The sequence below is a fragment of the Daktulosphaira vitifoliae genome, unplaced genomic scaffold, assembly GCF_025091365.1.
Source record: "Daktulosphaira vitifoliae isolate Bord-2020 unplaced genomic scaffold, ASM2509136v1 Scaffold_5, whole genome shotgun sequence".
NCBI lineage: Eukaryota > Metazoa > Arthropoda > Insecta > Hemiptera > Phylloxeridae > Daktulosphaira > Daktulosphaira vitifoliae.
In genome coordinates, this window is record NW_026099576.1 from 2,041,795 (window position 1) to 2,068,712 (window position 26,918).

At 25.9% G+C, this 26,918-nt stretch overlaps 1 protein-coding gene across 2 annotated transcripts; it reads right to left on the minus strand.

Annotated features, from left to right (window-relative positions):
- Positions 1–26,918, minus strand: LOC126908336 (glycerol-3-phosphate acyltransferase 3). 2 transcript variants are annotated; one of them, XM_050690314.1, is made up of 10 exons: positions 26,235–26,918; positions 19,347–19,676; positions 18,789–18,935; positions 17,422–17,556; positions 16,397–16,636; positions 13,106–13,339; positions 11,587–11,702; positions 11,393–11,534; positions 3,996–4,204; positions 1–2,097 (listed from the first exon to the last, which is right to left on the minus strand). In XM_050690314.1, the coding sequence occupies exons 1-10, from the start codon at positions 26,394–26,396 to the stop codon at positions 2,010–2,012; spliced, it is 1,803 nt and encodes a 600-aa protein (XP_050546271.1). In that variant the 5' UTR covers positions 26,397–26,918; the 3' UTR covers positions 1–2,009. The 2 variants fall into 2 exon arrangements, with proteins under 2 accessions (XP_050546271.1, XP_050546272.1); XM_050690315.1 differs by lacking the exon at positions 16,397–16,636 and having other exon boundaries at positions 26,235–26,914.

Below are 26,918 nucleotides of genomic sequence, written 5' to 3' on the forward strand. Positions count from 1 at the left end.
TTGAATTTTTAAAATAAATTTTACATATTTGAACATATCTCATTTCCATAGTAAGCCAATAAAACTTTAATTTTATAATTCTGATTGGCTTTTTCTTTACACGCATATCCTGTTAGTAACATTAACACTTATTTGATAGCTGCTGGAATCCCTTAAAAGACTATGGTGACTAATTAAATATAAGATGTTTTAATTGAATAGATAAGTATGCACAGACTAGGAGGCTAACAAACCAGAAAGCACAATAATTATGGTGACCCAGCTCGTTCCAAAAAATATTTTCATTATTCTAAACAAGAAATGATGAGAAAAAAACCCGACATAAATATATAAACAATAAATTGGGGGGAAATCGATTTTTGTATATAATAAATAAAAAAATTAAAACTATAAATAAATAATACTTACTTTAGGACTAGTTAGTTATATTACATTCATTATAATTATTTTACTATACAAATTAGCAGTTAGCCACTGCTGTCAATTAGTTAAAAAACTATTGATGTTCAATATAATTTACTGCAAAATCATTCCGTGTCAGAATTAAATTTTTATGTGGCATTTTTTTCAACTGAGCCTATAAGTTGTATTATTTTTGTACATAAATAAATCTCAAGAAACGGATAACATCGAAGCAAAATATAAAATCATTTCAAATAATTTTATTACCCCTAATTATTGGATTATGCATAAGCTCGCATAGTAAAATGAACGTGATGAACAATGAAAGTTGTTATAGACTTTTCTAAGGAAGGTTTTCTTACTAAACTATTTGTTTGATATAGATAATTCTAACAGATTATCAAATAAAATCCTTTGGGATTTTTTGGAGATTAGTAAGTATTACCAGTGGTAAAGGTGTGGTGAATATAGGGCTCATAGGGTCTTTAAACTGAAAAAACTTTAATTAATTGGTTCAGTTTTATAAAAGCCTTTTTAAACGCTAAGACGTTAGGAAAGTGGCATCATTATCTATAATTCTTTTAGGTCTATTGCAATAATCCTAATCAGACCTTAAAGTAATATGATTGTAAAATTACAGGCTATCCCCTGTAGTATGGTTTTCCAAGATGAGGGTTTTATAGTTAATGAACTATTACTTCATGTAAAGGATTTTGAACCAATAAGTGACCGAATATGCTATATACGCATAGTTAAAAAATCTTGTATTAAGATAATGGTAAACTAAGTAGAACAGGCTAAAGAGACTTCCAAACAATGATGGTTTTAAGTGATTAAAAATGATTTAAAGGAGTAATGACTGCACTGGAACAGAAACTTGCATGCGAGAAGTATAATGTGAATTGATTTTAGAAGCAAAGAGCTTAATAAATGTTTATAAAGTTAAAAAAAAAAATAACTCAATAAAGTTATTTACAAAGATAACATAAATATTATGTTTTTAAATTTCCTTGTTACATATATAATATATTCACAACTTTATACACAAATATTGATTTTTTTTTTTTTATAAAAATATTGTTTAATATATAATAAATAATGATGTAATGGTATATCATAATTCTATAAAAATAAACATAAAATATTTTTTTGTTTTTCTATAGCTTTAAACAAAAAAGGAACTAACAAAAATTATATTTACTACATCCAAATAAATTCATGTAAAATTTATATTATAGGTAACTTGTTCTCTATTTTTTGATAAAAATAAAAAAAACCCTACCAAATTGTATTTAGGTTTCAATATCATTTGAAATACCACAAGTAAAAGAAAAAAAATAGTTTAGATCACAGACAAAGTCTATTAAAAGAAAAATGGTGACCAAATATTTTACTATTTTTAATGAAAAGCTATAGATAGTAAAATGTTTCCATTATTAATAAAATAAATTAATCTATTGCCTAAAAGTATACAAAACAATTTAAAATTTTAATGTTGTTTGATGCAAGACTAGGTTTTGTTCTTATGATCATTTCATTTTTTTTCCATTGCTAAGACTACTCTTTGGACAAAGTTGATCAAAAATCTACTTTAAAGTAATTGTTTACTACTCAACTTTAAGTCGTTTGCTAAATTCTTCTTGTTGTCTCTCTTTCCATTCTTTTTTGGGTTTTGAACGCTTAAGTTGGCCGTCCCTTTAACAATTTAACAACTAAATAAGTTTTATTTAAAATTAATAATATAAATTTAAAATTAAAAAATATTTAAATCAAAAAGCTACAAAAATTACTGAAAAAGAATTGAGTATATGTATTTCAGGAACAATGATACCATTATCAGCACAAAACACATACTGACACCCCGACTGAAAAATATACCCCAAGATAAGTGACATTATCACTTAGTATTGTAATCATCTAGTCGATTGTCGATTTTTTAGTAATTTTTTATGGCTTTTTGAGTTAAATATTTTTTAGTTTTAAATTTATATTTTTAATATAAATGTATACAGGGAGATAGGCTTATCATAAACCACTCTATAACTCAAAATAAATACAATATTTAAAAAAAATGTTCAACTTCTTTTAGTTGCATATATTTCTTGATTTATCAACTAATAATTACTTTCTAGCATCATCCCTTATGACTCTTAAAGAGATATCAACTTAATTTTTTTAAATGGCAATATACATATTTAACTAGCCCATAAAATAGGAAATAATCTTATTAAATGACTGGTCAGTAATAACTTTTGAACCAGTACTTTGGAAGTTATTTTTATTTCAATACCTAGGCAGAATGTTGAGTACAGTCAGAAAAAGACTAGTGATAAAAATAGCAGCACCTACTCCTGATTGCCAATCATTACTTTAAATTGTTTATAACTTCCAAAATCCAAAAGTTATTACTGACCAGTCATTTACTTAATTAGATTATTTCCTATTTTATAAGCTAGTCAAATATGGATACATATCCCCATGTATCCATTTAAAAAAATAAAGTTGACATCTTTTTATTTATATGGGATGTTAATGTATCAGTGTACAAAATGTATATGTAAATAATCTTTGTTATCGTTAATCTATTCTATCATTGTATAGTCTTGCCTTCCCTTTCAAGTGTTTGTCATCTGTTATTGTAAATAGTTAATTTTAAGTGTTTGTATTTTTCTATTTATTGTTTTATCGGCAACTATTACCTTTGAAATCTATTATATTTATGAAAACATTTTTTTCATTGCTGTTATATTCGGCAACTGAGGCCATATGGTTTTTTTGTTGTTGTACTAAATCAATTTACTTTTTTTTCACTTCTGAGTTGTTTATGCAATTTAGCACATTGTAATAAAAGCACCTTTTAATCAAAATCAAAAATATTAAATTTTTATTGGTTGGTTGATTTTTCGATGGAATAACCACCTTCATCGCTCAGGTAATTAAAGATAAAAGTATATACAATGGATGATTCTAGAGAGAAATTATTAGTTGATAAATCAAGAAATATATGCAACTTAAAGAAATCAAAATTTTTTTTTTTAATATTGTAGTTGTTTTGCGAATTATCGAGTGGTTTATGATAAACTGATCACCTTGTATACAGAGTGCCTCACAATACGTGGCAAATAAATAACTATTGATGAAGTAAATATTTTAATTGCACTTTTTTTAAAATCATTTTTATATATTAATACCAAAGTTATAATGTAAAAAGGAATTTTTTTTTTTTAATGATAAAAATACAGTATTTATAATTAAAAGACTTTTGATAAAAAATTCATATAATAACATATTTACAAAAATATGAAGTTCCTGTATTAAGCTGTCAAATAACTTAAACTAGTTATTCAGAACTTTAAACCTTATTTTTTAAATAATATTATTAGGAACTTTATTTAATAATTATTTCTGTAAGATAATTTTGCTTTTTAAATTATTGAGTTCTCATTAAAATAATTAAAAGTAATCAATTTAAGAGTAAATCACTCTTTCAAATAATGGAAAATGAAAATTAAAATAAATATATAATAGATAGTAAATATAGTCAAAAAAGTAAATCAAAAGATAATTAAACAAAAAAAATGTTTTTAACTTACCATACTAAATCAACCAAACCTCCTTGATCAGCAATTACTCTTTTAACTCTATTAGCAAAATCTGCCCCAGATTCATTTTCATTTTGGTACATTGGTGGTAAATACCATACGTCACAAACAATGGCCCATGAAGTCATCATCAAGTAAAGATATTGTAACATAGAATATTTACTACTGTTCCAAAATGCATCTCCAAATCTTGGATCATACTAATCGTTATAATCATATTAAACATATTAATAATCTCAACTTATTTTTAATTTAAAAATTAATAAAATAAAATTTTTGTATAAGGGATGGTTATGACATAGGTGCAATTAATGAACTTTTTTTTATAATAACATTTATTTATGATCATTTCTTATGCCTTCGTAAAGAAATCAACTTAATTTTTTTAAATGATAGCATATACTAGATGAAACAGATCTAACTAACAACTCTTATAACTATGGATACAATTGTTGCATTTTTAGACTACACTAATAGTAAAATTGAGAGCAGGTGGCTACAATTTGTACTAATGTATAAGCACTTTGCTCACGCTACATACCTACTCTGTTATTGCACTTAAAAAGTAATGTAATATATATATATATACACACATACACACAGATTTTCCCACTAGTTTGAACATCTTCATTAACTTTTAATCAAATAAACTTATTGCGATCCTTTTTTTTTTTTTATTATTAAATTTTTAGCTCTTTTTTTACAAAAAATTTTGATATCAACTTTATGATAAGTACTTATTGTTACAACAGAAAACATAGAGAACAAACTGGGACACCTTATTTAAAACTAACTATTAAATAACAGCTTTTGAACCACTATTTTAAAATTGTTAAAAACTTCTTTCATACTGGTTCAAAGTTATTTTTGAACTTTTGTATGAACCTGATGTTAAAATTTGGAAATACTTATTTTTATTATATGGCATTTTTCAGCCACGCTAAAATAACAAAATGTTTATATTATATGAAATGATAGTGAAAAGTAAGTTACCCATATACAGGGGCGGATTTAAGGCACTTCTACCTATGCGGCTGCATAGGGCGGCAAATTTTTTGGGGGGTGGCAAATTTTTGTTGAATATTGGTTTAGTTTTTATAATATAAAGTTACTAATTTTTAAATTTATTTTACTACTACAAAATTTTGAACAGCGTATGAGGATTTTGTATTTCTTTATTTTTAGCAATGTGATATTCATTTTTCCCAGGAACTCATTGATAATGAGGACGACGACGCAATGATTGTACTATACAGAGTGTTCCACCGTGTTTTACTCTATTTAATATCAATTGAATAGTTCAACTGAGTAAAACACGGTGGGACACTCTGTATTATAGTATATCTGTAATATACTACAAAACTATACATGTATATATATAATAAATACTAGAGTGTAGCCTTCTAGGCAAAAATGTTCGCTTTATAGAAACAATAGATATTTTTAGATTATTTGATAAGACAAATCTACAGTTTATCTGTTTATAAATTTATTGAGTTAGTCGGTTGTAGTCCGTCAACCGATAAGTATACCAATACGTATCCGTAAATTATTTTAAGTGACGATATTGGTGTTAAAATGAACAGAAAAAAGTTAAGTGGGTCTCAATATAAAAAGAAAGCAATAGAGAAGGCGGAAAAATTAAGTAATGTCCTCAAACAGACCCAAAAGGTAGATGCATTTTTTAAACCAAAAAAATAAAATGAGGTACAACAAGTATCTATTTCTAATTTGTCTCAACCTAAGATGAATGATTTTAATATTTTTACTTCACTTAAAAAAAAATTATTAGAAAATCAGAATCTAAAATGTATACCTTCAACCTCTTCTGCCATTCTTTGTCTACTCCCCAAGATGAAATATGTACAGGTTTTGAGTCATTATCAATGTCTTATTTAAACGATCCTTCAATATGAATTATAAATGATGAACTTCGAAATTATTTTACTATTAATGGTTTTGAACAAAATAAAAATATTAATTTTTCTAAATCGCAGCGTATATATAGTAATGGAGAAAAACGTTTATTAACGAAGAATATGTTTGAGAGAAAACATTTTAATGGACAAATAATCGATAGACCATGGTTCATTTATTCTTAAATATCGGGCAAAGTATTTTATGGACCTTGTAGATTATTCTAAGACAATAATAATGATTCATTTTTAGCATCTGAAGGGTACAATGACTGGAAATCTGCGTCTGTGCGATTAAAAGAACATGAAAATTCCTCATTTCATAGGACTTGTGTTGTTAAACTTATGGATCGAGGTAATACAATACAACGTATCAATTCAAAATTGATAGAGCAAGTGAAGAAAAAATTTACTGGAGAAGTGTCTTAACTAGAATTGTAAAAAAATTAGCGTCACGTTGACTTCCGTTTAGAGGACATGACGAAAAAATAGGATCCGTGAATAACGGTAATTTTTTAATGATTGTAGAATTACTCTCTGAATTTAATCCGTTTTTGTCTCAACATGTAACTCGATTTCAAAATTCTGAGAGTGGAAATACATAGTATTTATCATCTACAATATATGAGGAAATTATTTAACTTATGGCTAACAAAGTAAAAAACACTATTGTCACTCAAACAAAAACAAGCAAATACTACTTCATTATTGTAGACTCAATCTCCGATATTTTCCATGACGACCAGTTATCTTTTATTATACGTTTTGTTAATAAAAACAGGAATGCCATGGAAAGATTTTTAGGTTTTATAGACATTGCAGGTCACTAATCTGAAAAACTTACAAGCATTGTTACTGATATGTTGGAATTACTTGAAATCAATTTGAAGTCATACGATGATGCCAATAACATGTCGGTGCCCTATAAAGTTCTACAGGCAAGAATAAGAGAACTCAATCCATTAGCTTTTTACATACCGTGTGCAGCGCACTTTTTAAATTTAGTGGGAACACACTCCGTTGAAGCTTCAAATAAATCTGTCAAGTTTTTTTGTCTATTGCAACATGTTTATAATTTTTTTTCGGCATCAACTCACAGATGATCAATTTTAAAGTCTCATTTGAAATCAAATGCTAAAACGGTAAAGTCTTTCAGTTACGCGCTGGTCGTCAAGGTATGATGCTTGTGTCAGCTTAAATGAATAATGGGATGAAATAGTACAAGTTTTTAAAGCAATCGAAATAGATAAAACTGAAAAATCAGAAACAATATGTGAAGCACGAGGACTTAGAATACAACTTGAAAAGTTGGAAATGACATTCTTGGCTTTCTTATGGAGTTTTCTACTTCACAGATTAAATACTGTAAGCAAACAATTACAGAATATTAACATTGATATCTGTACAGTCCTCGAGTTGTATGATTCATTGATTCATCTAGTAGACTCACAGCAAGATTCATTTAATGTATACAAAGAAAAAGCACTATGCAAAGTAAAAAACAAAACTTATTTTAAAAATGTTATAAAAAGAAAAAAAAAACAGTTCACCATGACGAAACACAAGATGGTCAAGTAGATTAATGGCAAAAGACAATTTTAGAATTAACACTTTATATCATACTAGACAGATTAGCTACCGAATTGAGTTATAGACGAAAAGCATATGAAACATTTAGTAAACCATTCGATTTTTTTACCAATCTTCATGAATTAGAAGACTCTGAGATAGTGGAAAAAGCAAATGAACTATTTAACGTTTACAATTTAGATTTAGAAAAAAATGAGTTTATAAATGAACTATTACATTTTCGTTCTCATCTTATTACAACTTTTAATGAAAAGAAAATTACACCGTTTTTATTAATGCTAGTAATTTATGAGCGTAACATTAAAGAACTATATCGAAATATTGAAATCGCCCTTCGAATATTTATCTCAACACCAGGTACTAACTGTACTGCCGAACATTCGTTTTCGGTTTTAAAGAGATTGAAAAATTATTTACGATCAACTATGTTGCAAGAAAAATTAAACTCCTTGGCAATGTTAACTATAGAGAGTGACTTAAGAGGACGCCATACGGGCAAACGAAACAACGATATGACCGAGAAAATGCGCTTTTAGATGTTTTACAACCGAACTCTTCAATCACTCCCTGTCAATCATTCCATATAGCACCCGCACACCTGTACGGCCGCTTAATATTATTTTGGAACAGCACATCATTCTACTATTGACAGTTATGCTATGCGTTACATATTATTTTCATTGATAAAGGCGATAAAGCTCTCATAATATAAAACAAAATGAATATGTAATTGTGATCAAATATCATAAGATTATGAAATTATATTATTTAAAATGCTACCGCTTATTAAACGTTAAAGTGTTGCGAGTATCAAATTTGTAGTTAATAATTTATTCACAACTATGAAAAAATTAATTTTATACATAATTTTATATAATTTATTGTTACATGAAATCTATAATAATAATATCTAGTAATATGTATGTAGTTAGTACTTAGTTAAGTTTAAAACATTGTATATAATTAAAATTGTTGGGGATTGTAAATCGATTCTTTTCGACCGAAAATAGAAAATAAAAGTTTTTTTTATATTTTTTAATGCATTAGTAACAATGCATTAAAAGAATCCATGACACAATCACCTTTAATTTACAGTCGTCTGTTAGATTTTAGGTTTTGCCTTGCAAATAGTCGGTAGAGTCGAGGGAAAAAGAATAAAAAAAATTAATTAAACAAATTTTTAATTATTTTATATATTTTTAGCTTCGATGCGAAGCTGAGAAGGTATTAATTTTACCATGATGTATTTATTTATTTTTTTTTTTTTTGTGTGCTGTCACTACTTTTTCTCAGCTCTCCAATCACAAATCTCCAAAAAAATAACAATTTTAAAAATCGGTAAATTTTGTCATTTTTTTCACTTTTTTTTCTTAAAACTTCCATAACTTTTTCAAAAATAAACAAATCAACATAATTTTTTTTTATACTAAAACCTTAGATATTTCCTTTTCATTTGATATCATTTTTTTGAAAATTTAACACTTAACCTGCTCACTGGGGGGGATTTAAAATTGCAACTTTTTTACAAAAACTAACTTTTTCAACTTAATTTTTGAAAATGTTCCGGAAATACTGCGTCCTTTAAACATATACCAAATTAAAGCTTATTTTATTACTGTAAAATGAAAAAAAAAAAATTTGTCCCGACACTTTATCTTCTGCATGTAAACGGCTGCCGTAGTTAAAAAAACGCTATTTTTGTGTTAAAATTTTCGATTTTAAATTTTCAACTTAAAAATACTATAACTTTTCGAAAAATGTAAGTATTAGTATTTAAAGCACATCGAACTAAAAATTATTTTTAACTTTTTAGTTCGATGTGCTTTAAAAGCATGTTTTTTAGTTTTTTTAAACTATATTTATTTTTCACTTTTTAGTTTCATGTTATGATAGTAGTTAATATCAATATCATGGTTGTAACGGGTAACGGGAAATAAGGGTTCGATTCCGGAGAGGGAGTCTAAGAAATGGCTACTACATCCAAGGAAAGTAGCAGGCGCCCAACGTGGTGGTAATGACGAAAAATGACATACGGGAATCATCCTCCGTAATCGGAATGAATACACTACATATCTCTTAATGAGAATAAAGTGTATTAATATATAAATTTTAATAGTAATTAGAATATATATATATTTAAAGGGACTTAAGTACGTAAACGTATCATGCATGAGGTATAGCCGTGTTTATGTGGGCGGGCATGGCGGAGGGAACATTATAAACGAGGCATATACGGCGGCAGAGGCGTCGGCTGTAGAAATATATAAATGAATATTAACATATACGTATAAATATTAATATATATATATATTAATATTAGCGGTGGCGGTAGGAATATACAATCTTCGCATAATATCGCGGCACTTTTGCTGGCGTCGAAGACGCGATGTCCGGCGTGATCCTCGTGCGTCAATAGGTTAGCAGCGTAGATGACGACGGTGCGCGAGTGCGCAAAAAGTTTGTTGACGATGTTATTTTGACAATGGGAAGAAGACTACGGTTACCGTTACGTAGTACGGTATAGCGGCGGGACGTCGTCGGCCGTGAGTTAAAAATAATTTTTAAAATAATTATTTTTAACTTTTTAGTTCGATGTGCTTTAAAAGCGTGTTTTTTTAGTTTTTTAAACTATATTTATTTTTTACTTTTTAGTTTCATGTTATGATAGTAGTTACTATCAATATCATGATTGTTACGGGTAACGGGAAATCAGGGTTCGATTCCGGGGAGGGAGTCTGAGAAACGGCTACCACATCCAAGGAAAGCAGCAGGCGCGTAAATTACTCACTCCCGGAACGTGGAGGTAGTGACGAAAAATGACGATACGGAAATCATCCCTCGTAATCGGAATGAATACTTTATATCTCTTAATTAGAATAAATCGTGTTAATATATTAATTTTAATAGTAATTAGAATATATATATTTATACAAATAATGCGACTTAACTACGTAAAAGTATCATGCACTAAGTATAGCTGTGTTTTATGGCCGGGCGGGTCGGACTAACGTTATACCCGAGGTATAAACGGCGGTAGGAATATATATATATATACGTAAGGCGCATTAGACGCGGGCGTTATTGGTCAGTCAAAATAAAAATTTGTTTATATATATATAATATTGATGACAAGCACGCGTGTACGGGTACGATAACTAAAAATAAATTTTTATAGGAATAGTGTGCCTTCGTGTGGTGAGCGAGGCGTGGGGAGGGGTGAATGTCTAGTCTCAAGGCCATAGACGACGGGATACGCGATAACGCGTGGCGTTTGAATAGTTACATACATACAGGTGAAACTAATATAAGCGTGTTAAAAATAGTGTAGGCGCCGACTGGTGAGCGGGGTGGGGTGAATGCGTTACGACGGTCTAGTCTCAAGGCCATAAACGACGGCATACGCGACATAATAACACGTGCCGCGTGGAATTACAAACTTACAACATACAACATACAAACAACATACATGTAAAACTAATATAAGCGTGTTAAAAAAAAAAATTTATGCCAACTCGAGCACTGGGGTAAGGTTAAGGGGGCAACGTGTCTCCTCACTCCCCCTTTAGTTTTGTCCCTGTATGTAGAAATTATTTTTTTCTGATAGGGGTGGCAATTTAAATTTTGCATAGGGCCGCGGAGAATCGTTAAATCCACCACTGCCCATAAAAAACATTATCTTACTTAAACATACTTATCTTAGATCATAGTCTAATAGTTTATTTGTGTTCAAAAATGCTTAAAAAATCCACATCAATTAAAGAATTTAAAAACTTTTTATAATTTCTATGAATTAATCAAAGTAATCCATTATTATTTCAGAATTGCTAAGTGCATATTTAATATGTTTCTAATAAATATTATAGCTAATAACTACTATTATACCTTTATGGCCACTGGATAAATGACACTTCCCACTTCAAAACTGCCTTTTTTAAACTGCATTACTGATGTATTATTAATACATGTCCCTTCAGGAAATACAAGTATAGGAGGATTTATTGGGTTTGAGACATGTTCTTTTAGTCTACAATTAAATAAATTATAATTACATATTTCATAAATTAAAATGAGTATACCTTCTTGCAACAATTTCTCTATCCTTCACTTCAGATCGTTCAAACCATAAATGAGGTGAAGCTCTTGCTAATGCTCTTTGAAGAATACCCAAAAATCCACCATGGCGTTGTCCAATCTAAAAAAATTATAAGCGAGATAATTTATAATGTTTTTTAAGTTCCAATTTAATTCAAAACCAACACCAGTAGTTTATCCAATTACAACATTATTATAGTCTCTTAAAAAAGTTAATTTTGTATTTTTTATAAATTAAATATTTTTGAATGGAGACAATTTTAATATATTATTTCTTTTAAGTTATATTACACTCAATTTTGTTCAAATGATGTATATTCTTTTAATTACAGTATTAATATTACTTTTTATATAATATTCAGTGTTGAGAAGGAACTAGTTCCAAAAGGAACGGATTCCTGGAACGAGTTCTTTTTGAAGGAACGATGCTAGGAACTGCTTCCTTTTAAAATAAAGGAACGAGGAAAATGAACAAATTCCATTTTTTAAGGAACGTGAACGGAAATTACAGTTCCTAAAAATTTTTATAAACATGTTTTAGTGTAGTTTTCTTCGTATCTAGACATTAAAATATTATGGTATTTTTAGTTGACTTTTGACAATGGAAGTCCCCTATATACCCAGCCGAGATCGTAGGCTGTTTAAATGAATCAATTGACTATAGATAGAGTTATTATCACATGTAGGTATACAGTAAATATTTAATATATGTGTACATATATTAAATAATGCACCGAATATTATCGTCGTTTCTTGTTAACTAATTTATGTTAAAGGTTTTGGGTTTTCTGATTTATTATTTCTAACTTATATGTAGACAATAGACATTGGTCGCGTTGACACAAGTCGTTAGCATTTACTACCTGCTTATAAATATAATTTTCGAATACTTTTAGATAAGGAATACTACAAATTTGTTTTGTATTCGACTGCTGATGAAAATCATTGATGACCGTTATCATGATCTCATTGCCACAATTTTTTAAATAACTTGGTTACATAAAAGGAACGAAGAGTGGAACGAGTTCTTATTTTGGAGGAACTGGATCTGGAACAAGTTCCTTCTTAATATAAAGAACTAGGATCTGGAACGAGTTCATATTTTAGAAAATGAACGGGGAACGGAACGAGTTCCATTTAAAAAGGAACTTTCCCAACACTGATAATATTATATATACAAATATTTTAAATAATGTAGAAATCTATAAAAATTTTAACACATTTGTATCTATTTGCATTTATTTTTTTTACGGATTTGAGTTGTGCAATAGAAATGTGTATTTTTTCCAAATTCATGCTTTTTCTTATTAAGTTTCTACTTTTGTATAATTGTTCCCAAGAGTAGATCTCAATCAAACGGTAATTACAATAAAATATACTCTATTCAACAAATTAAATTTACATTTGAAATAATTTTAATTTATAAGTAGCAAATAAACAATTGGATAATCCACTTTTCATTAAGTGCTTAATGATAAAATGACAGTGCAGATATTCACCCACCAAAGCATAAGTGTTGTCACATGCTAATACTAGAACATCAATAGGTGATGTGTGATTAGCAACACAAATACCACGTTTAGGAAGGTTCTCATGATTATGGTATGTTATGACTGAAGATAGTGCAGCTGACAAAACTTGAAAACACATAATTGATACATATTGATTGAGCCAACGTTTACCCAAACTATCAGGTACAAAACCAACAATAAATGTACAAATCCATAGCCACATTACCTGATTAAATAAAACTATTTATAATTAATTTAAATTTACTAAAAAATAATTATTACTTCATATAATTAAAAAAAATTTATTTTATTTTAAGATTTGAGGCATGAGGCTAAATATCAGAACTGTCATGAGTTACATCAATATTTAAAATTAAAAGTATTTATCTCAAAAAACCAAAAAAGAATTACTAAAAAATAGCGGATATCTATTTCACGAACAATGTTACCATTAACAATGCTAATCAAATACTGATACCTCGACTGAAAAAACCCCTTATGACCTTAACATTAAATAATATTATCATATTTTGCTAGTTTACAAGTTTAATAATGAATTTTTCAATAGGTCAAGATCCCAATTAATAAAAGTGTTCTTATTATTAAACATTTATACTGCCTTCCTAATATTTAGTTCTTTATGTTCTTAATTAATTTTATGGTTTTAATGAAGAGATTTGTCAATAAATGTGTCAGCCACAGGAGATTTATCAACTTTTTGATTTTTAATGTTTTTGAAGTGTTCTTTAAGACTGACCCCTATATTTCTTTTTGTTTGTCCTACGTAACATTTATTATAAATTTCAAATTATAATTTATAAATGCCAGATTTCTCCCCTTTCTTTAATCCATTTTTCTTTTCGGACTAATTTTTAAGTTACGTTTTCGTTACACCCATTTAATCTAGCTATTTTTCTTATATCCCCTAGTGCTTTAACAAAATATATTTTATTTGTTGAAATACCAACTGATCCGTAACCCATACTATTGGAAGTTACCATTTTGTGTTGCCAGCTGTGGTTTGAATTGTTCGGAATCTACCTTAATGTGTGTGTGTTTTTCGATAAATTTCAAAATTTAATTGCCCTTAATCTTAACTAATAAATAATAAAAAAAACAATTCTCCCTATAAAATAAACTGGCAAAATGTGATAATATTTTTTAGCAATAACATTGTTAGAGGTATTTAAGGGTTTTTTTTGGTCAGAATATCAGTATTTGTTTATCGTTGGTAAGGGTAATATGTTGTTCCCGAAATAGGTATCTTATAATAGGTATATTTTTTTTAGTAATTTTCCTTGTTTATTTGAGTTAATTATTTTGTATTTTTAAATTAATATTTCAATTTTAAATATTATTAGTTACAAGTGATCAATTTGTATTATACTATTATATTAATAGTACTAATTTTACAGGTAGAAAAGATTTTAGTAAAAGGCAAGTGTTATTTATAACTGTAAAAAATTTGAAATTTAATTAAAACACAATTAATTTATTTATATTCATTCTACTGAACACTTATACAAATAGTCAAAATATATACCTAAGGCAATCTTTATTTTTTAAATTCAGAAAAATTTGGAAATTTGGTCTTGCCTCTCAAATTTGTGTGTATATATATATGTAAAAATGAATTAATAAAAATTTTAAATCTATCTGAGGATTTTAACCTTTGGGAGTTAAATAAAAATTAGACAATAAGAGTAAGTTCTTGATTGTTAGCATATAACTGGTAAAATATCACTCGTAAAAATAAAAACATAGAATGTAAATTATAGATATACATTTTTTTTATAAATTAAGTACTTACAACTTTTTTAATAAACATATCAGTTATTTTAAAAATTTATAGAATAAAATTTAATTTAGTTTGTTTTACAAAATAGAAATATTTTTTTTTACAATTTTTCCTTTATATTTCAAGAACTATTAGAGTTATAAATAGATATCTCAAATAAAAAATGTTTATAATTTAATTTTCTAAATTTTTTTTATACATATTTCTATTTTGTAAAATCGACTAAATTTGATGTATTCTATAATTTTTCAGTTAAACTTGATAGATTTATCAAAAAGTTTGAAAGTATTTAATTTATAAAATTATTTATATCTACAATTTAAATTCTGCTTTTTTTCTGTGAGTAATATTTTATCAGATATATGCCAATAACTAAGAAACTACCCTTATTGCTCAATTTTCAACCCTAAAGAGGCATGGGTTAAAATGTTCTGATTGATTTGAAATTTATATTAGTTTATTTTTACATATATATGAATAATTTTATGGGATTAGATTACAAAAATTCTCTTTATCTATAACTAATATGTATACTATTTAAATAATCATTAGTAATTTTTCATGAATTATATTTTTATTGTTATTACTACTATTAATTTAATGATTAAAATTATAGTTTTTAATTATAAATTATTCTATAAAAATAAGCTCTGTGTATGTTGTTATGTTATTCAAAATTATGGTTAATATCTCGCACTATATTTTTTTAAATTAAATTATAAGAAATTTAAGGGGCTGGCCTGACCCAATGGGTAGAAACACATGTTTTGGCGTACAGGGTCCTGGGTTTTATCCCCATGGTGGTAACGAGATTTTTCTTGTAATTTATCATTGATGGTGTCTAGTTTCTGGTACAATCTTGTTATATTACCTGTCCGGACCATCATTAGCTATGAACCATCTTTGTTTCGCTAATACGAGAAAGATGGTTGCCACCTTCTATAGCATTTTAAGTTTGGGAAATAGAAGGATTTAAAACTGATCATTTTAAGTTATAAAAAACTTAAATTCATAAAGGAAATTTTATAATTATAATTTTTTTTTTTATTCTTTAAAAATTACCACTAATTCTCACTAGTCTAATAACTTGTCATCTTTTTTCTATATTTCAAAAAATAATGATATTAGAGATTTAAATTTTTGGTAGTTAATTAAGTGAACTTATCAATAACTTTAATCTTATAATTAACTTTTTGAATGGATCAGATATTGTTAAATACAGTGCTCTATATCATACCTTCAGCATTCTTTATGCCAAAAGTTTTTTGCAAGTCTATATTACATAATCATTTTAAAATAATGGGTCTTGATAATTTTTTCTTCACTTTCATTTAAAATTATATTACAATTTCATATTTGCCATATATTTGAAAATTTGTGTATTTGATATTAATTAGATAATATGAGATCATTTTTATTAAAATATGTGACTGAAGTAATATATTAGTGAAATACTGAAGCTATGCATAAAATTTTACTATTTACCAATATATAATAGTTGTGAGCAAATAAAATGACAATATCAATTGGTGAGGTATGATTAGCTACACAAATTCCATTACTTTTTGGAATCCATTGTGGATTATGGACATTAATAACTATAGTTAAAATATATTGACTCAACATAAAAATAAACTGAAAAACACCAGTCAAATAACTCTTTTGTGATAGTCGTTCATTGGGAATCAACCAAATAATACCGATTGAAATATTAAACCACAAAACCTGTAGATTGAATAATTTTCATACTAACAATAAAAACAATTAAAAATAAATAAATTCTATTAATTTAAATTTTTTTTTATAGGAAACCAAACAATTTCATTTATTGTAAAAATAAAGATTTTAAAGAGGCATATATTACATAAATATCTGTTGAAATCAAGATTTTAAAAATTTTATAGAGGAAATATGATGTATTTAATACAGGATGTAATAGTAATAGTTTTAAGATCTATAGTGTGTCCCAATTTTTTATGAGTGGATGTGGTAGTAATATTCTTATTAGTTTGATCATCTGTATGATTTGAAAATTTTTTATTTCTTTGTTTTTTTTACCATTAAACAATTTATTGATTAGCAACATTTACTAATAATAATCAAAAACCACTACAAAAATTGGGAAAATTATCATATTATGAAAGCATCAACTAGGACAATCTAAGGTGCCTAGTGAATGTTAGTTTATAGTATGATTACTATAATTAATAGATTAGGGAAATTTGTCCAATATATTTTTTTTCACATAAGTCTGAGATTTTAAGAAACAGCAAAATTTTCTTAGTTATTTTTAATTAAGATATTCAGAATATAAGCCTCGAATTATTTATAACACAATCTAAATCTTTTAGGTAGTTTTTTTTAGCAAGTTCTAGTTATCTTGTTACCTGAAATTTATGAAAATAAAAATATCTAATTGTTTTCCTATTATTTAATTTTTAGTTTCATTGAAAAGCATGATTTTTAAAAAAATAGTATAAATTTAAATTTATTCTAATTAAAATACTCACCCCAAAAAAGCAAATTAAAACTCGCAATGGTAATAAGAATGTATATCTTATAAAGAATCCAATCATCCAAATAACTGTAATTTTCCAGTTGATAAACTCATAATGTCTATTTGTTCTTGTAAGTAAATTCCACGACTAAAAATATTAAAAACTAGTAAATGCACTAGTAAATTATTAAAAAAAAAAAAACCTGTCTAACCAAACCCAATGCGCAGATGAAGTGAAAATTTTATCTATAGTGGTTCTTTAAAATTTTTTTATGCACAATCAAAATTATTTGAAATTAAATTATTTAATACATTTTAAATAAAATTACTTTAATTTTCAAAAATACAGTACTAAATTATAATATAAAATATACTTTACAGCTGACAGTAACGGCAAAACGTTACAGCCAACCATGACGCTCGATAATCTGTTTTTTATTTCAGGCCTTCTATAAAGAAGTTTCACTTCAAAAAACATTCATTTTTTTTTCAAATAGAATTTTTAGAAAAATATTTTAAATATTCATTTATGATTCTCTAACAATCCATCTCATTAAGTCCTATTCTCTGTCTTTGCTTTAAGTTGAATATAGCTAGAGACTTAAAACCTCTATACTTAAAAATTGAAGAATATTTTAAGGAAATGAAGTAGCTGACTAATTTTTTTTCCTATGCAATAAAGATTATATATTAATAACAAATATGAGGATGGTCGAATAACAGGAATAACTTCCTTCCCTAAATCAAACAAGGACCACAGTTTTTTATTCAAAATAGTATTTTGTAATGGGTGAAATTGTTAATCGGATTATAGTTAGCCTACTGATTTTTAACTGCTGGTTTAAAAAATATTTATAAAGTTCATTAGCTTCATGATAATTAAAAGAATACATTAAAGTGTGATAAACGCTATAACCGGCTAATAAAAATTATGAGTTGTTGCTTATGATTTATATCGAACTTATCAAAAGAAAAACACTGCCAACATAATAATTATAACAATGATGCAAAACTATTGTAAAAATAACATAATTGAATTACTTATTTTAATATTGTTAGATAAATAGTTCTCATAAACACATAAGACATTGAAACAATGACACATTCATCAAAAAATTCGTATTAGAATGGTCAAACTTTTGCTTTATAAAACAATACTACGTTATTATATTGCTTTTAGTGTTAAGTAACACAAAAATGAATTTTGTTTAAAATCTGTAAGGATTTTTTGTCACAGAAATCTTGGGGCGAGAAAGAATGCATACCCTTTGAACCCCTTTACAAATACATGTCTACCTTCTCATACACTAGACCATCTATATGATAAAACTTTTTCAAACTAAATATAGTTAAATAAATAATAAAAGAATATTGAATAACTTTTAGTTCTTCAGCTTCAAATCTTGAAGTAACTTGATCTTCAATTATGGCTTCAACACCTGTTTTAACATAATCCAGTACATCTGCTAATTCAAATTCTCGTTTTAAAGTATTAAATGATCGAGTCCTTTGTAAGATTTGTTTGCCCTAAATAAAATTAAATAACAAAATAAAAATATAATTATTATGATTATATTGTATTATATTATATGTTTTATGATATATGATTTAAGGTATCTTGAAGCTAAATTGATCAACTCCACTTTTTCATAATAAAAATAAGATCATGGTTGGAATAAAAAAGTGAATATTTTTGAAAGAAAGTGATTTGAAAAAAAGTGGAATTAACTTACTTGGCTTCTGAGCGCTCTATTTATAAAAAAGTAATTTTTTTTTTTACTTTCAACACTACAAATTTTAATCTAGGAGTCGAGCAATAGTTAGTTAATTAAAATTAAATAACTGGCTATTTTTATCAATAATAATTATTTTATATACTACAATTCATATTATTATAAATAATTACAAATAATGGTAATAAATTATATAAGAGCTAACCCCTTCGCTTTTGACATTATTATTTCCATTATAATTTTGATCTGGATCAGGTACTAATATTAAATCTTGTCTACTAATAAGAGGTGGTGCACCATTTTGCATTTTTTTATCAGTATTTCCATTTAATAGACTACTAGATGAACTGTTTCTAGTGATAAATCCATTACTCTCAGTAGTATTGGAAACTGTCTCATTTATAGTATAATCTGCTGCATTATTATCATTTTCATTTTCCAAATTAGATTCATCAACATCAGTCTCATCATTGTCTGTTTCTTCAACTATTACATTTTTTTTTTTTGACTGCTTTTCAAGATTTTCTCTTCCATACTAAAAATAAAAATACATATCCAATATATAATTACATTTGATTATCAATAAGTAATAATACATATTTTTATTAAAATATTTTATTAGTTATTGATGAATAGCTATAAAATGATTTTTTTATATTATTGATTCAAAATAAATTATTATTTTACCATTAAAATTTGAGCTGCATTGAATAGCTGTATAAATTAGTGTTTGATGTATTTACTAATATTAGAAATGTTTATATTATCACAATAATTTATATAAAATTTGGAGATATAAACTTTATACTTTTTTGCTATGAACTATTAAAATTGAATTTTGAAAAACAAAAAAAAGTATAATTTAAAAATCAATCTGTCATTATTTTAGTTTCGATGCCAAGTTGAGAAGGTATTAATTTTACTATGACATGTTTTTTTATTTTTTTGTGTCTGTGAATGCTCAATCTCAGCTCTCGCTGGACCGATTTTGATGAACTTCAATAAAGATCAAGGATCCAATTACTGTAGTCGCCCCTCGTGAAAAAAAATTTCTTATTCATATTAAAATTATTTTACTTTATTTTAGGTTTTGGATTCGATACAAAGCAGAGAAGATATTTTTATGTGACTATCATTTATTTTCTCTGCTCTAACTTGACCTACTCTTTTCAATGATACATCAAATGCAAAAAAATATTGAGCTTTTCTGATAAATTTACAATAGTAATTATAAAAAACCCAGCACAGGGGGGTCGCGGCACAGTGGGTACGTGACATTGTTTAGACAAGTGTAGATGATATCTGACAATGATTATAATCACTATCATAAAAAACGACTTAAAGCAAATTTGCAGTGTTTTGAAAGGAAATATTGAATAATTTCAAAAGCAACAAAAACTCATAATTTATTATTTATTTCCTGATAAAAATTTGTATGATTTATAAATATAAAACATGAATAAATAGTTATTATAGTAATTAAATTTAGTGTGATATTAATTGATATTTAATAAATTAATATTGTAATTTTTACAAAGAAATTATAAAAAGTTATAAATTGTAGTGTACAGAGTGTTTCTTTTAATATAAGCCAATCGATCTCCCTTAAATTAATAATTATATTAAGATATTCTTATAGTATTTTTAATTTTACTTTTCGATTTATTAATTATTAAGTTTTTATTAAACTCATTCCTTATAATGTTGTCAACTTCTTTTTTTACATGGTATCATACATATTTAACTACACTTTGATATATTACTTATTATACTTTGACATATTTAACCTAATGAACTTTAAAGAATAAAGCAGTAGAACCAGATGAAGTGCCAGTAGAAGTATGGAAATTATTAGGCGCTGTTGGCATAAGGTGGTTGAAGAAAATTTTAGAATCTTGTTAGAAGGGAAAATTCCAAATGAATGGAAAAATAGTATTGAGGTGCCGACATTTAAAGGTAAAGGTGACATATAGGAGTGTGGAAATTATAGAGGCATAAGTTTATGAGTTATAGTATGAAAATTTGGGAAAAGGTAATAGATAAGAGAATAAGAAATGAGACATCGGTAAAGGTACATTAATATAATAGAAGATATGTATAATGGCACTTGTACTAAGGTAAAAAGCTTAGAAGGAGTATCAGAAAGTTTTCGGGTAAGAGTAGGAATGCACCAAGGTTCTGTTTTAAGCCCTTACTTATTCTCTATAGTGATAGATGAAATTACTAGAGAAATACAAGGAGAGGTGCCGTGGTGCATGTTGTTTGCTGACAATATAGTGTTAATAGAAGAAAATAGGGAGGAAATTAATCAAAGGCTAGAGGTGTAGAGATCAGCTCTTGAGATGAGAGAAAATAGACTTAAATAGTTTAGTCATGTTATGAAGAGAGAAGAATCTGAAGCTATAAAAACAGTTATGGAAATTAATGTTGAATGAAGAAGAGGTTGAGGAAGATCAAAAAAGAGATGGAGGAATGCTATTGAATGTGATTTGAGGACTTATGATGTGTGCAAAAATGATGTGTGAGATTGTGTTAAGTGGAAGTTTAGGATAAGGGTGACTGACCCCAAGTAGTTGGGACAAAGGCAAGGTAAAGGAAGAAGAACAATGTTTATTTAGAAAACTAACTTTGGTTTTATGAGGCCCACTAAAAGTTTACCATTATTAATATTAAATTTTGATGATTTTTATTGAATTTTTTTAATTTGTTCATATGATAGTCTAATTATAAAATATGTTATTTAAAATAAACATAGATTTTATATTTTCCTGTAGTTATAATGATTATATTTTTGTGAAATAAAAATATTATTAACTAGCTGTGTATTTTAGTTTTATAAAAGTAAATTTGCCATTTTTTATTGCTCTAACTAAATTTTAAGATCATGGATATTTATCATAACCTATACCCATGGGCAGGATTACAAACACACATGTCTAATATTGCCCAAAATTAATTTGTACTAACAATTTTACCAAATATCTCAATTTTTTCATAAAATAACTAATAAAGGTATTAGTTATTGACATATTAATCTTTCCTTTTAAATATAACCAACATTTAGTTCTTATTGGTAAATAAATTTAATGCAAATTTTTTTAGATAAATGCCATTCGCCCACTTTATTTTCCTTATTTTCTATATTTAGCATCAATCGTTAATTTAAAAAAGTTATACTGGCCATAAAAGTAAAATCTTTTATTATAAGTTCTCATCTGCACATGCTTATAAAACCAAATTACTCAAACTTATAACTATAAAATCAAAAAAAATATTCAAACAATTTAACTATGTATGTATTCTAACACACTAAGTAACTGCATATCCATTGTAATGATAACATAGAAATTATAAGCAGTAAATAGTTCTGTATGATTTAATGTCATTAAAGTTCAAAGTTATTAAAATATATTCTTAATTAAATCATATACAAAAAAAGAAGATTCATAAAATTAATAAAAGTTAATATTATAATTTTGTAATAGTTTAATGTGATTTAAATAAATTCTGCAGTAAAAATAAAGTGTTTTATCTTTAAGAGTTGAACAAATGTTATCTAAAGAGTAAAGTTCAAAGAGAATAATGAGATAATTTTTATTAAAAGAAAAATATTCGTTTTTAAAATTGAAAAAATATGGAATAATTATATTTGTGTGTAATAAACAAAATAAACAGAAAAATTCATAATTTAAAAAAATTATAAAGCACTTCTGCTTATAGGTTCTAGCTTTTTTAAATCCATGGAAATTACTTAATTCACTTAATGGTTTAATAATGTTTGTAATCAATCTTATGCATATTAATAAATTTTATTAATATCGAATTATAAAAGTAATTTTATTTAAAATTACTAAAAAATTATAAAAAATGAATTTTTTTCTAAAATTTAGTTACATGTTAAGGGCAAAATGGATAACCTAGCATTGTATATAATGACTAAAACAAAACATGCCTACTAATTTTTTTATAATTTAACCAATAATAAATAACTAAATTGTATAAAAATATATTCAAAAAGCCACCAGAGTGACATTGAAAATTGCATAAAACTTCATTTTCTTAACACTACTAAATAACTTTTAACAATTTATTTTTTTGTATATGCATATAATTTCTAGATTTGACCGCCTTGATTAAAAAATAATTAGAATTCTTCATTTAAATTAAAATAAAGTATGTTATTAGCACTAATAATAATTCTTTGAATGGTAAATTAATTTCTATTGAAAAATCTGATATAATTTTAATAAGTTTACCTTCTAGTAAAATGCTCAGTCAATGAAAGTAGTGGGATACTTATGTTGGACTACACTATGGGACACTTCGTGGTGAATCAACAACTAGCTCAAGATAGATGAATCTTTAACTATTGAGTACAGGAGTCAAATGATCAAATGAAATACCTTATTATACTTATATTAAAATTGATTTTTAATTATAAAATTCAGCATGGAGTGCGCACAATAACTATCCTTTTAAAAACTAAAGCTAAAACGATACAATGACCAGGCACTCTATTACAATGCTTAATTTTTAACTAATATAAATACATTTTTTAATATAATCTGTAATTGACTTTAGATAAATCATGAATCGTAACAATTGTTAAGACTTTTTACAGGAAGTTTCATTGTTTTAAATAGTTTAAGTTATATTCTATTTTTAATTTAAGATACTTACTACTTCTTTATATTAGTACATAAATTTATAAAAAAGGTTGTTATTGTTATCAGGTCATTTAATCAAGGTCAAATTTAAATTCATTAAATTAAATAATGTTAAATTTAAACAAAGAAAGAGACTTATGAGCAATAATACAGTCTGAAACTGATAGTTTGCTTTTATTTTTAATCTTTTCATTAACCATGACAATGGTCCTTTTGTATTAATGGTATCAATTATCCAAGTAAATAGTAATCATAATTTTTTCCTTAAATATTTTTCTTAAATTTAACTTTTTCAAGCCCTCATTTTGGAATGTTCTATTTCCATAAAGACTATTCGTCTAGTAATGTTTACAAATATATTTTTTCTGTTTAATTTGATTATCTAAAATATTGTACTTGGATAGTTGATTTTTTATTATTATAATTAAAAGACACCAAGATGCTTATATTAATGTTAATTACATAACATCAAGAAGTTTTAACTTTATATTAACTTATTGCAGTTATGTATTTGTGAATGGCACATGCGGTCTAGAGCCATTAATATAAAATCATGATCATTGGGTATGGATAATGTAGCTCCCTAATGCTCTATATTATGAGAGTTATTTCAACCATCTCCATAGGAAATTCCAAAATACACCATTTAGTTATTGCACTTATTTGAAAATTAGTAAAACAATATATAACTGTATATTTATACATATACAGGTGTCATACCAGGATTAAATATCTTTAATCATTTTTGATCCTATAAATATTTTTGGTAAATTTTTTTTTTTAATTTTAAGTTTTAGACTATGTTAAAAATATATTTTTATTATTTACTTTTAAAGTCATTTTTTAGCTTTTTTCTTACAAAAAATGTTGATGGGTCAATATCAATTTTATAAAAAGTTTTTATATAGTTACAATCATTTTAATACATACAGTAAGTATATATTGCGATCAGGAAATGCATTATAAATATACATCAGTAAGAGCAGTATTCACCTATGCTACATACTTACTCTATGTATTAAACTATTCATAATTCAAAAAGTAGTTATCCTAAAATTGATATGACCCACCAACATATTTTGTAAAAAAAAATTACTGTTTTAAAAATTAAAAAAAAAAAAAAGTAACTCCAAATATTTACTGTAATAAAAGTTATTAAACATTTCAAAACTTGATGGGACACTTGTATATACAGAGAGATTTTTTTATCATAACCCACTCAATTACTCACAAATGAAAAATAACTTTATTTAAACANATGGGACACTTGTATATACAGAGAGATTTTTTTATCATAACCCACTCAATTACTCACAAATGAAAAATAACTTTATTTAAACATTATATTTTTTGGAAACTTTCAGTTATCATCCTTAAGTTAAACATCCTTATGTATCTTACAGAATTTAAAATTAATTATCAATCTAATATAATCCAACTCTATAAGATTAAATCCAATGTGTACAATAATGATTCTTTAACTTTCCTTTTTAAAGCATGTATAATGATTGACAGACTACAAATAGGGCATATCAAAATTTAAACACTAAATTCAAACAATTTAATGGAAAATCTCAAACCAGAACCTTCATCTCTATTGAAAACTATTTCATATTAAATTATTAAATACAAAACAAGCTGTTTTAAAATTAATATTTAATAATGTCATATACAGTAATTAGTGCACTTAAAAGTAATTACTAGGTTAATTTAAGAATTTCAAATTTCAAATGTCTAATAATATTTTTTTACTCGCAGTTTTTGACAAATAATTAAACTAGATTATTTATCAAAATTATTTAATTAAAATAAAACATCAAAAATTTACTTCATTTACTTATTATTTAAATACTTAGTTAAATTTAAATATATTGGAAATTGAATTATATCTCTCATACCTCTAAAGGTAATTATCATTGTTAAGATTTACATAATTTATTTTAACGAAATTATGATTTGCTAATACTTATAGGGTTAAATAATTTTTTAAAAATTATCTAAAGAAATTATATCCCAACCAGATTTTATAAATATTAGCATTTAAAGGTCATCTTTAATATTTGGTATAAAAATGTATACATTTTAATTTTGTCATATGCCATAATTAGACTAATTTTATTTTTTAAATAATTATTTAAATAAAATTTGCACAATTATCAAAATTTATTAAAAAAATTTTTTTTTACTTCTTTTGAGTCACATTTTATGTAAAAACAGAAATTTTACAAACATTCAAATTGTGATTCTAATATTGATTATAAAGAAAATCTAATGACATTCTTTAAATTAAATATTCATAAAAATAAATAAAATACATTAACACTTCTTGACCCAAATTTTATCAATCTGCGTAATTAAATTTAGTTTTGTTAAAAATCTATGTTATTAAAAAATTTAAACTATAATACAATTTAATAATTCCTTACCTCAAATACTTTGACAAGAAATTCGACATAAATTCTTCGAATACCAAGAGTTTTTCCAATGTATGCAAATAATACAATACCCAGAAAAAATATAAGAAATGGAATAAAAATGAGAAAGAGTACAGTAAAAGAAAGGGCGTCTACAATCATCAAGGATGACATAATGAATATAATAAATTTTATGATTGCAGTAATTTAACAGCATTTAATTCGGTACATTTCTTAGACATTAATATTATTTTACTGTAAAATAATAACTATGGATAGTTATTATAAATAAAGCGATACTTGCAATAAGCGTAATTCACAAAAGAAAGGATAACTCGTTTAAAAATATGGTATATATAAATTGTTTTGAGAGAAATATTAGCTTAGAACCCGGCACTGCAGTAAACGAATGAAGTAATTAATATATTAATTTAATTTCATGAGATTAACTGAAGACTTGAATGTAATGAAGTCGAAACACGCCGTAAGATAGGTCTACACTACAACACCGTTTCAAAATTCACGCTACGTTAACAACTGATTTGCAAATTATGTTAATAACATTGAATATATTTAATTCGATTGTTATTATTACTTAGATAAAAAAATATTCTGTTTGTGATAAAAATTATCGAACGTTAGCGATCAGGTAAGCAACGGTAAAAATTTACATTGATATTGCATGCGATACACACG

Coding starts and splice junctions, on each gene's coding strand:
- LOC126908336 (XM_050690314.1), bottom strand. CDS start 26,396: ATGTCATCCTTGATGATTGTAGACGCCCTTTCTTTTACTGTACTCTTT. Junction 18,936..19,346: donor ATAATGTCAAAAGCGAAGGG/GTTAGCTCTTAT, acceptor AATTTTATTTAG/GGCAAACAAATCTTACAAAG. Junction 11,703..13,105: donor GTGACAACACTTATGCTTTG/GTGGGTGAATAT, acceptor TAATTTTTTTAG/ATTGGACAACGCCATGGTGG.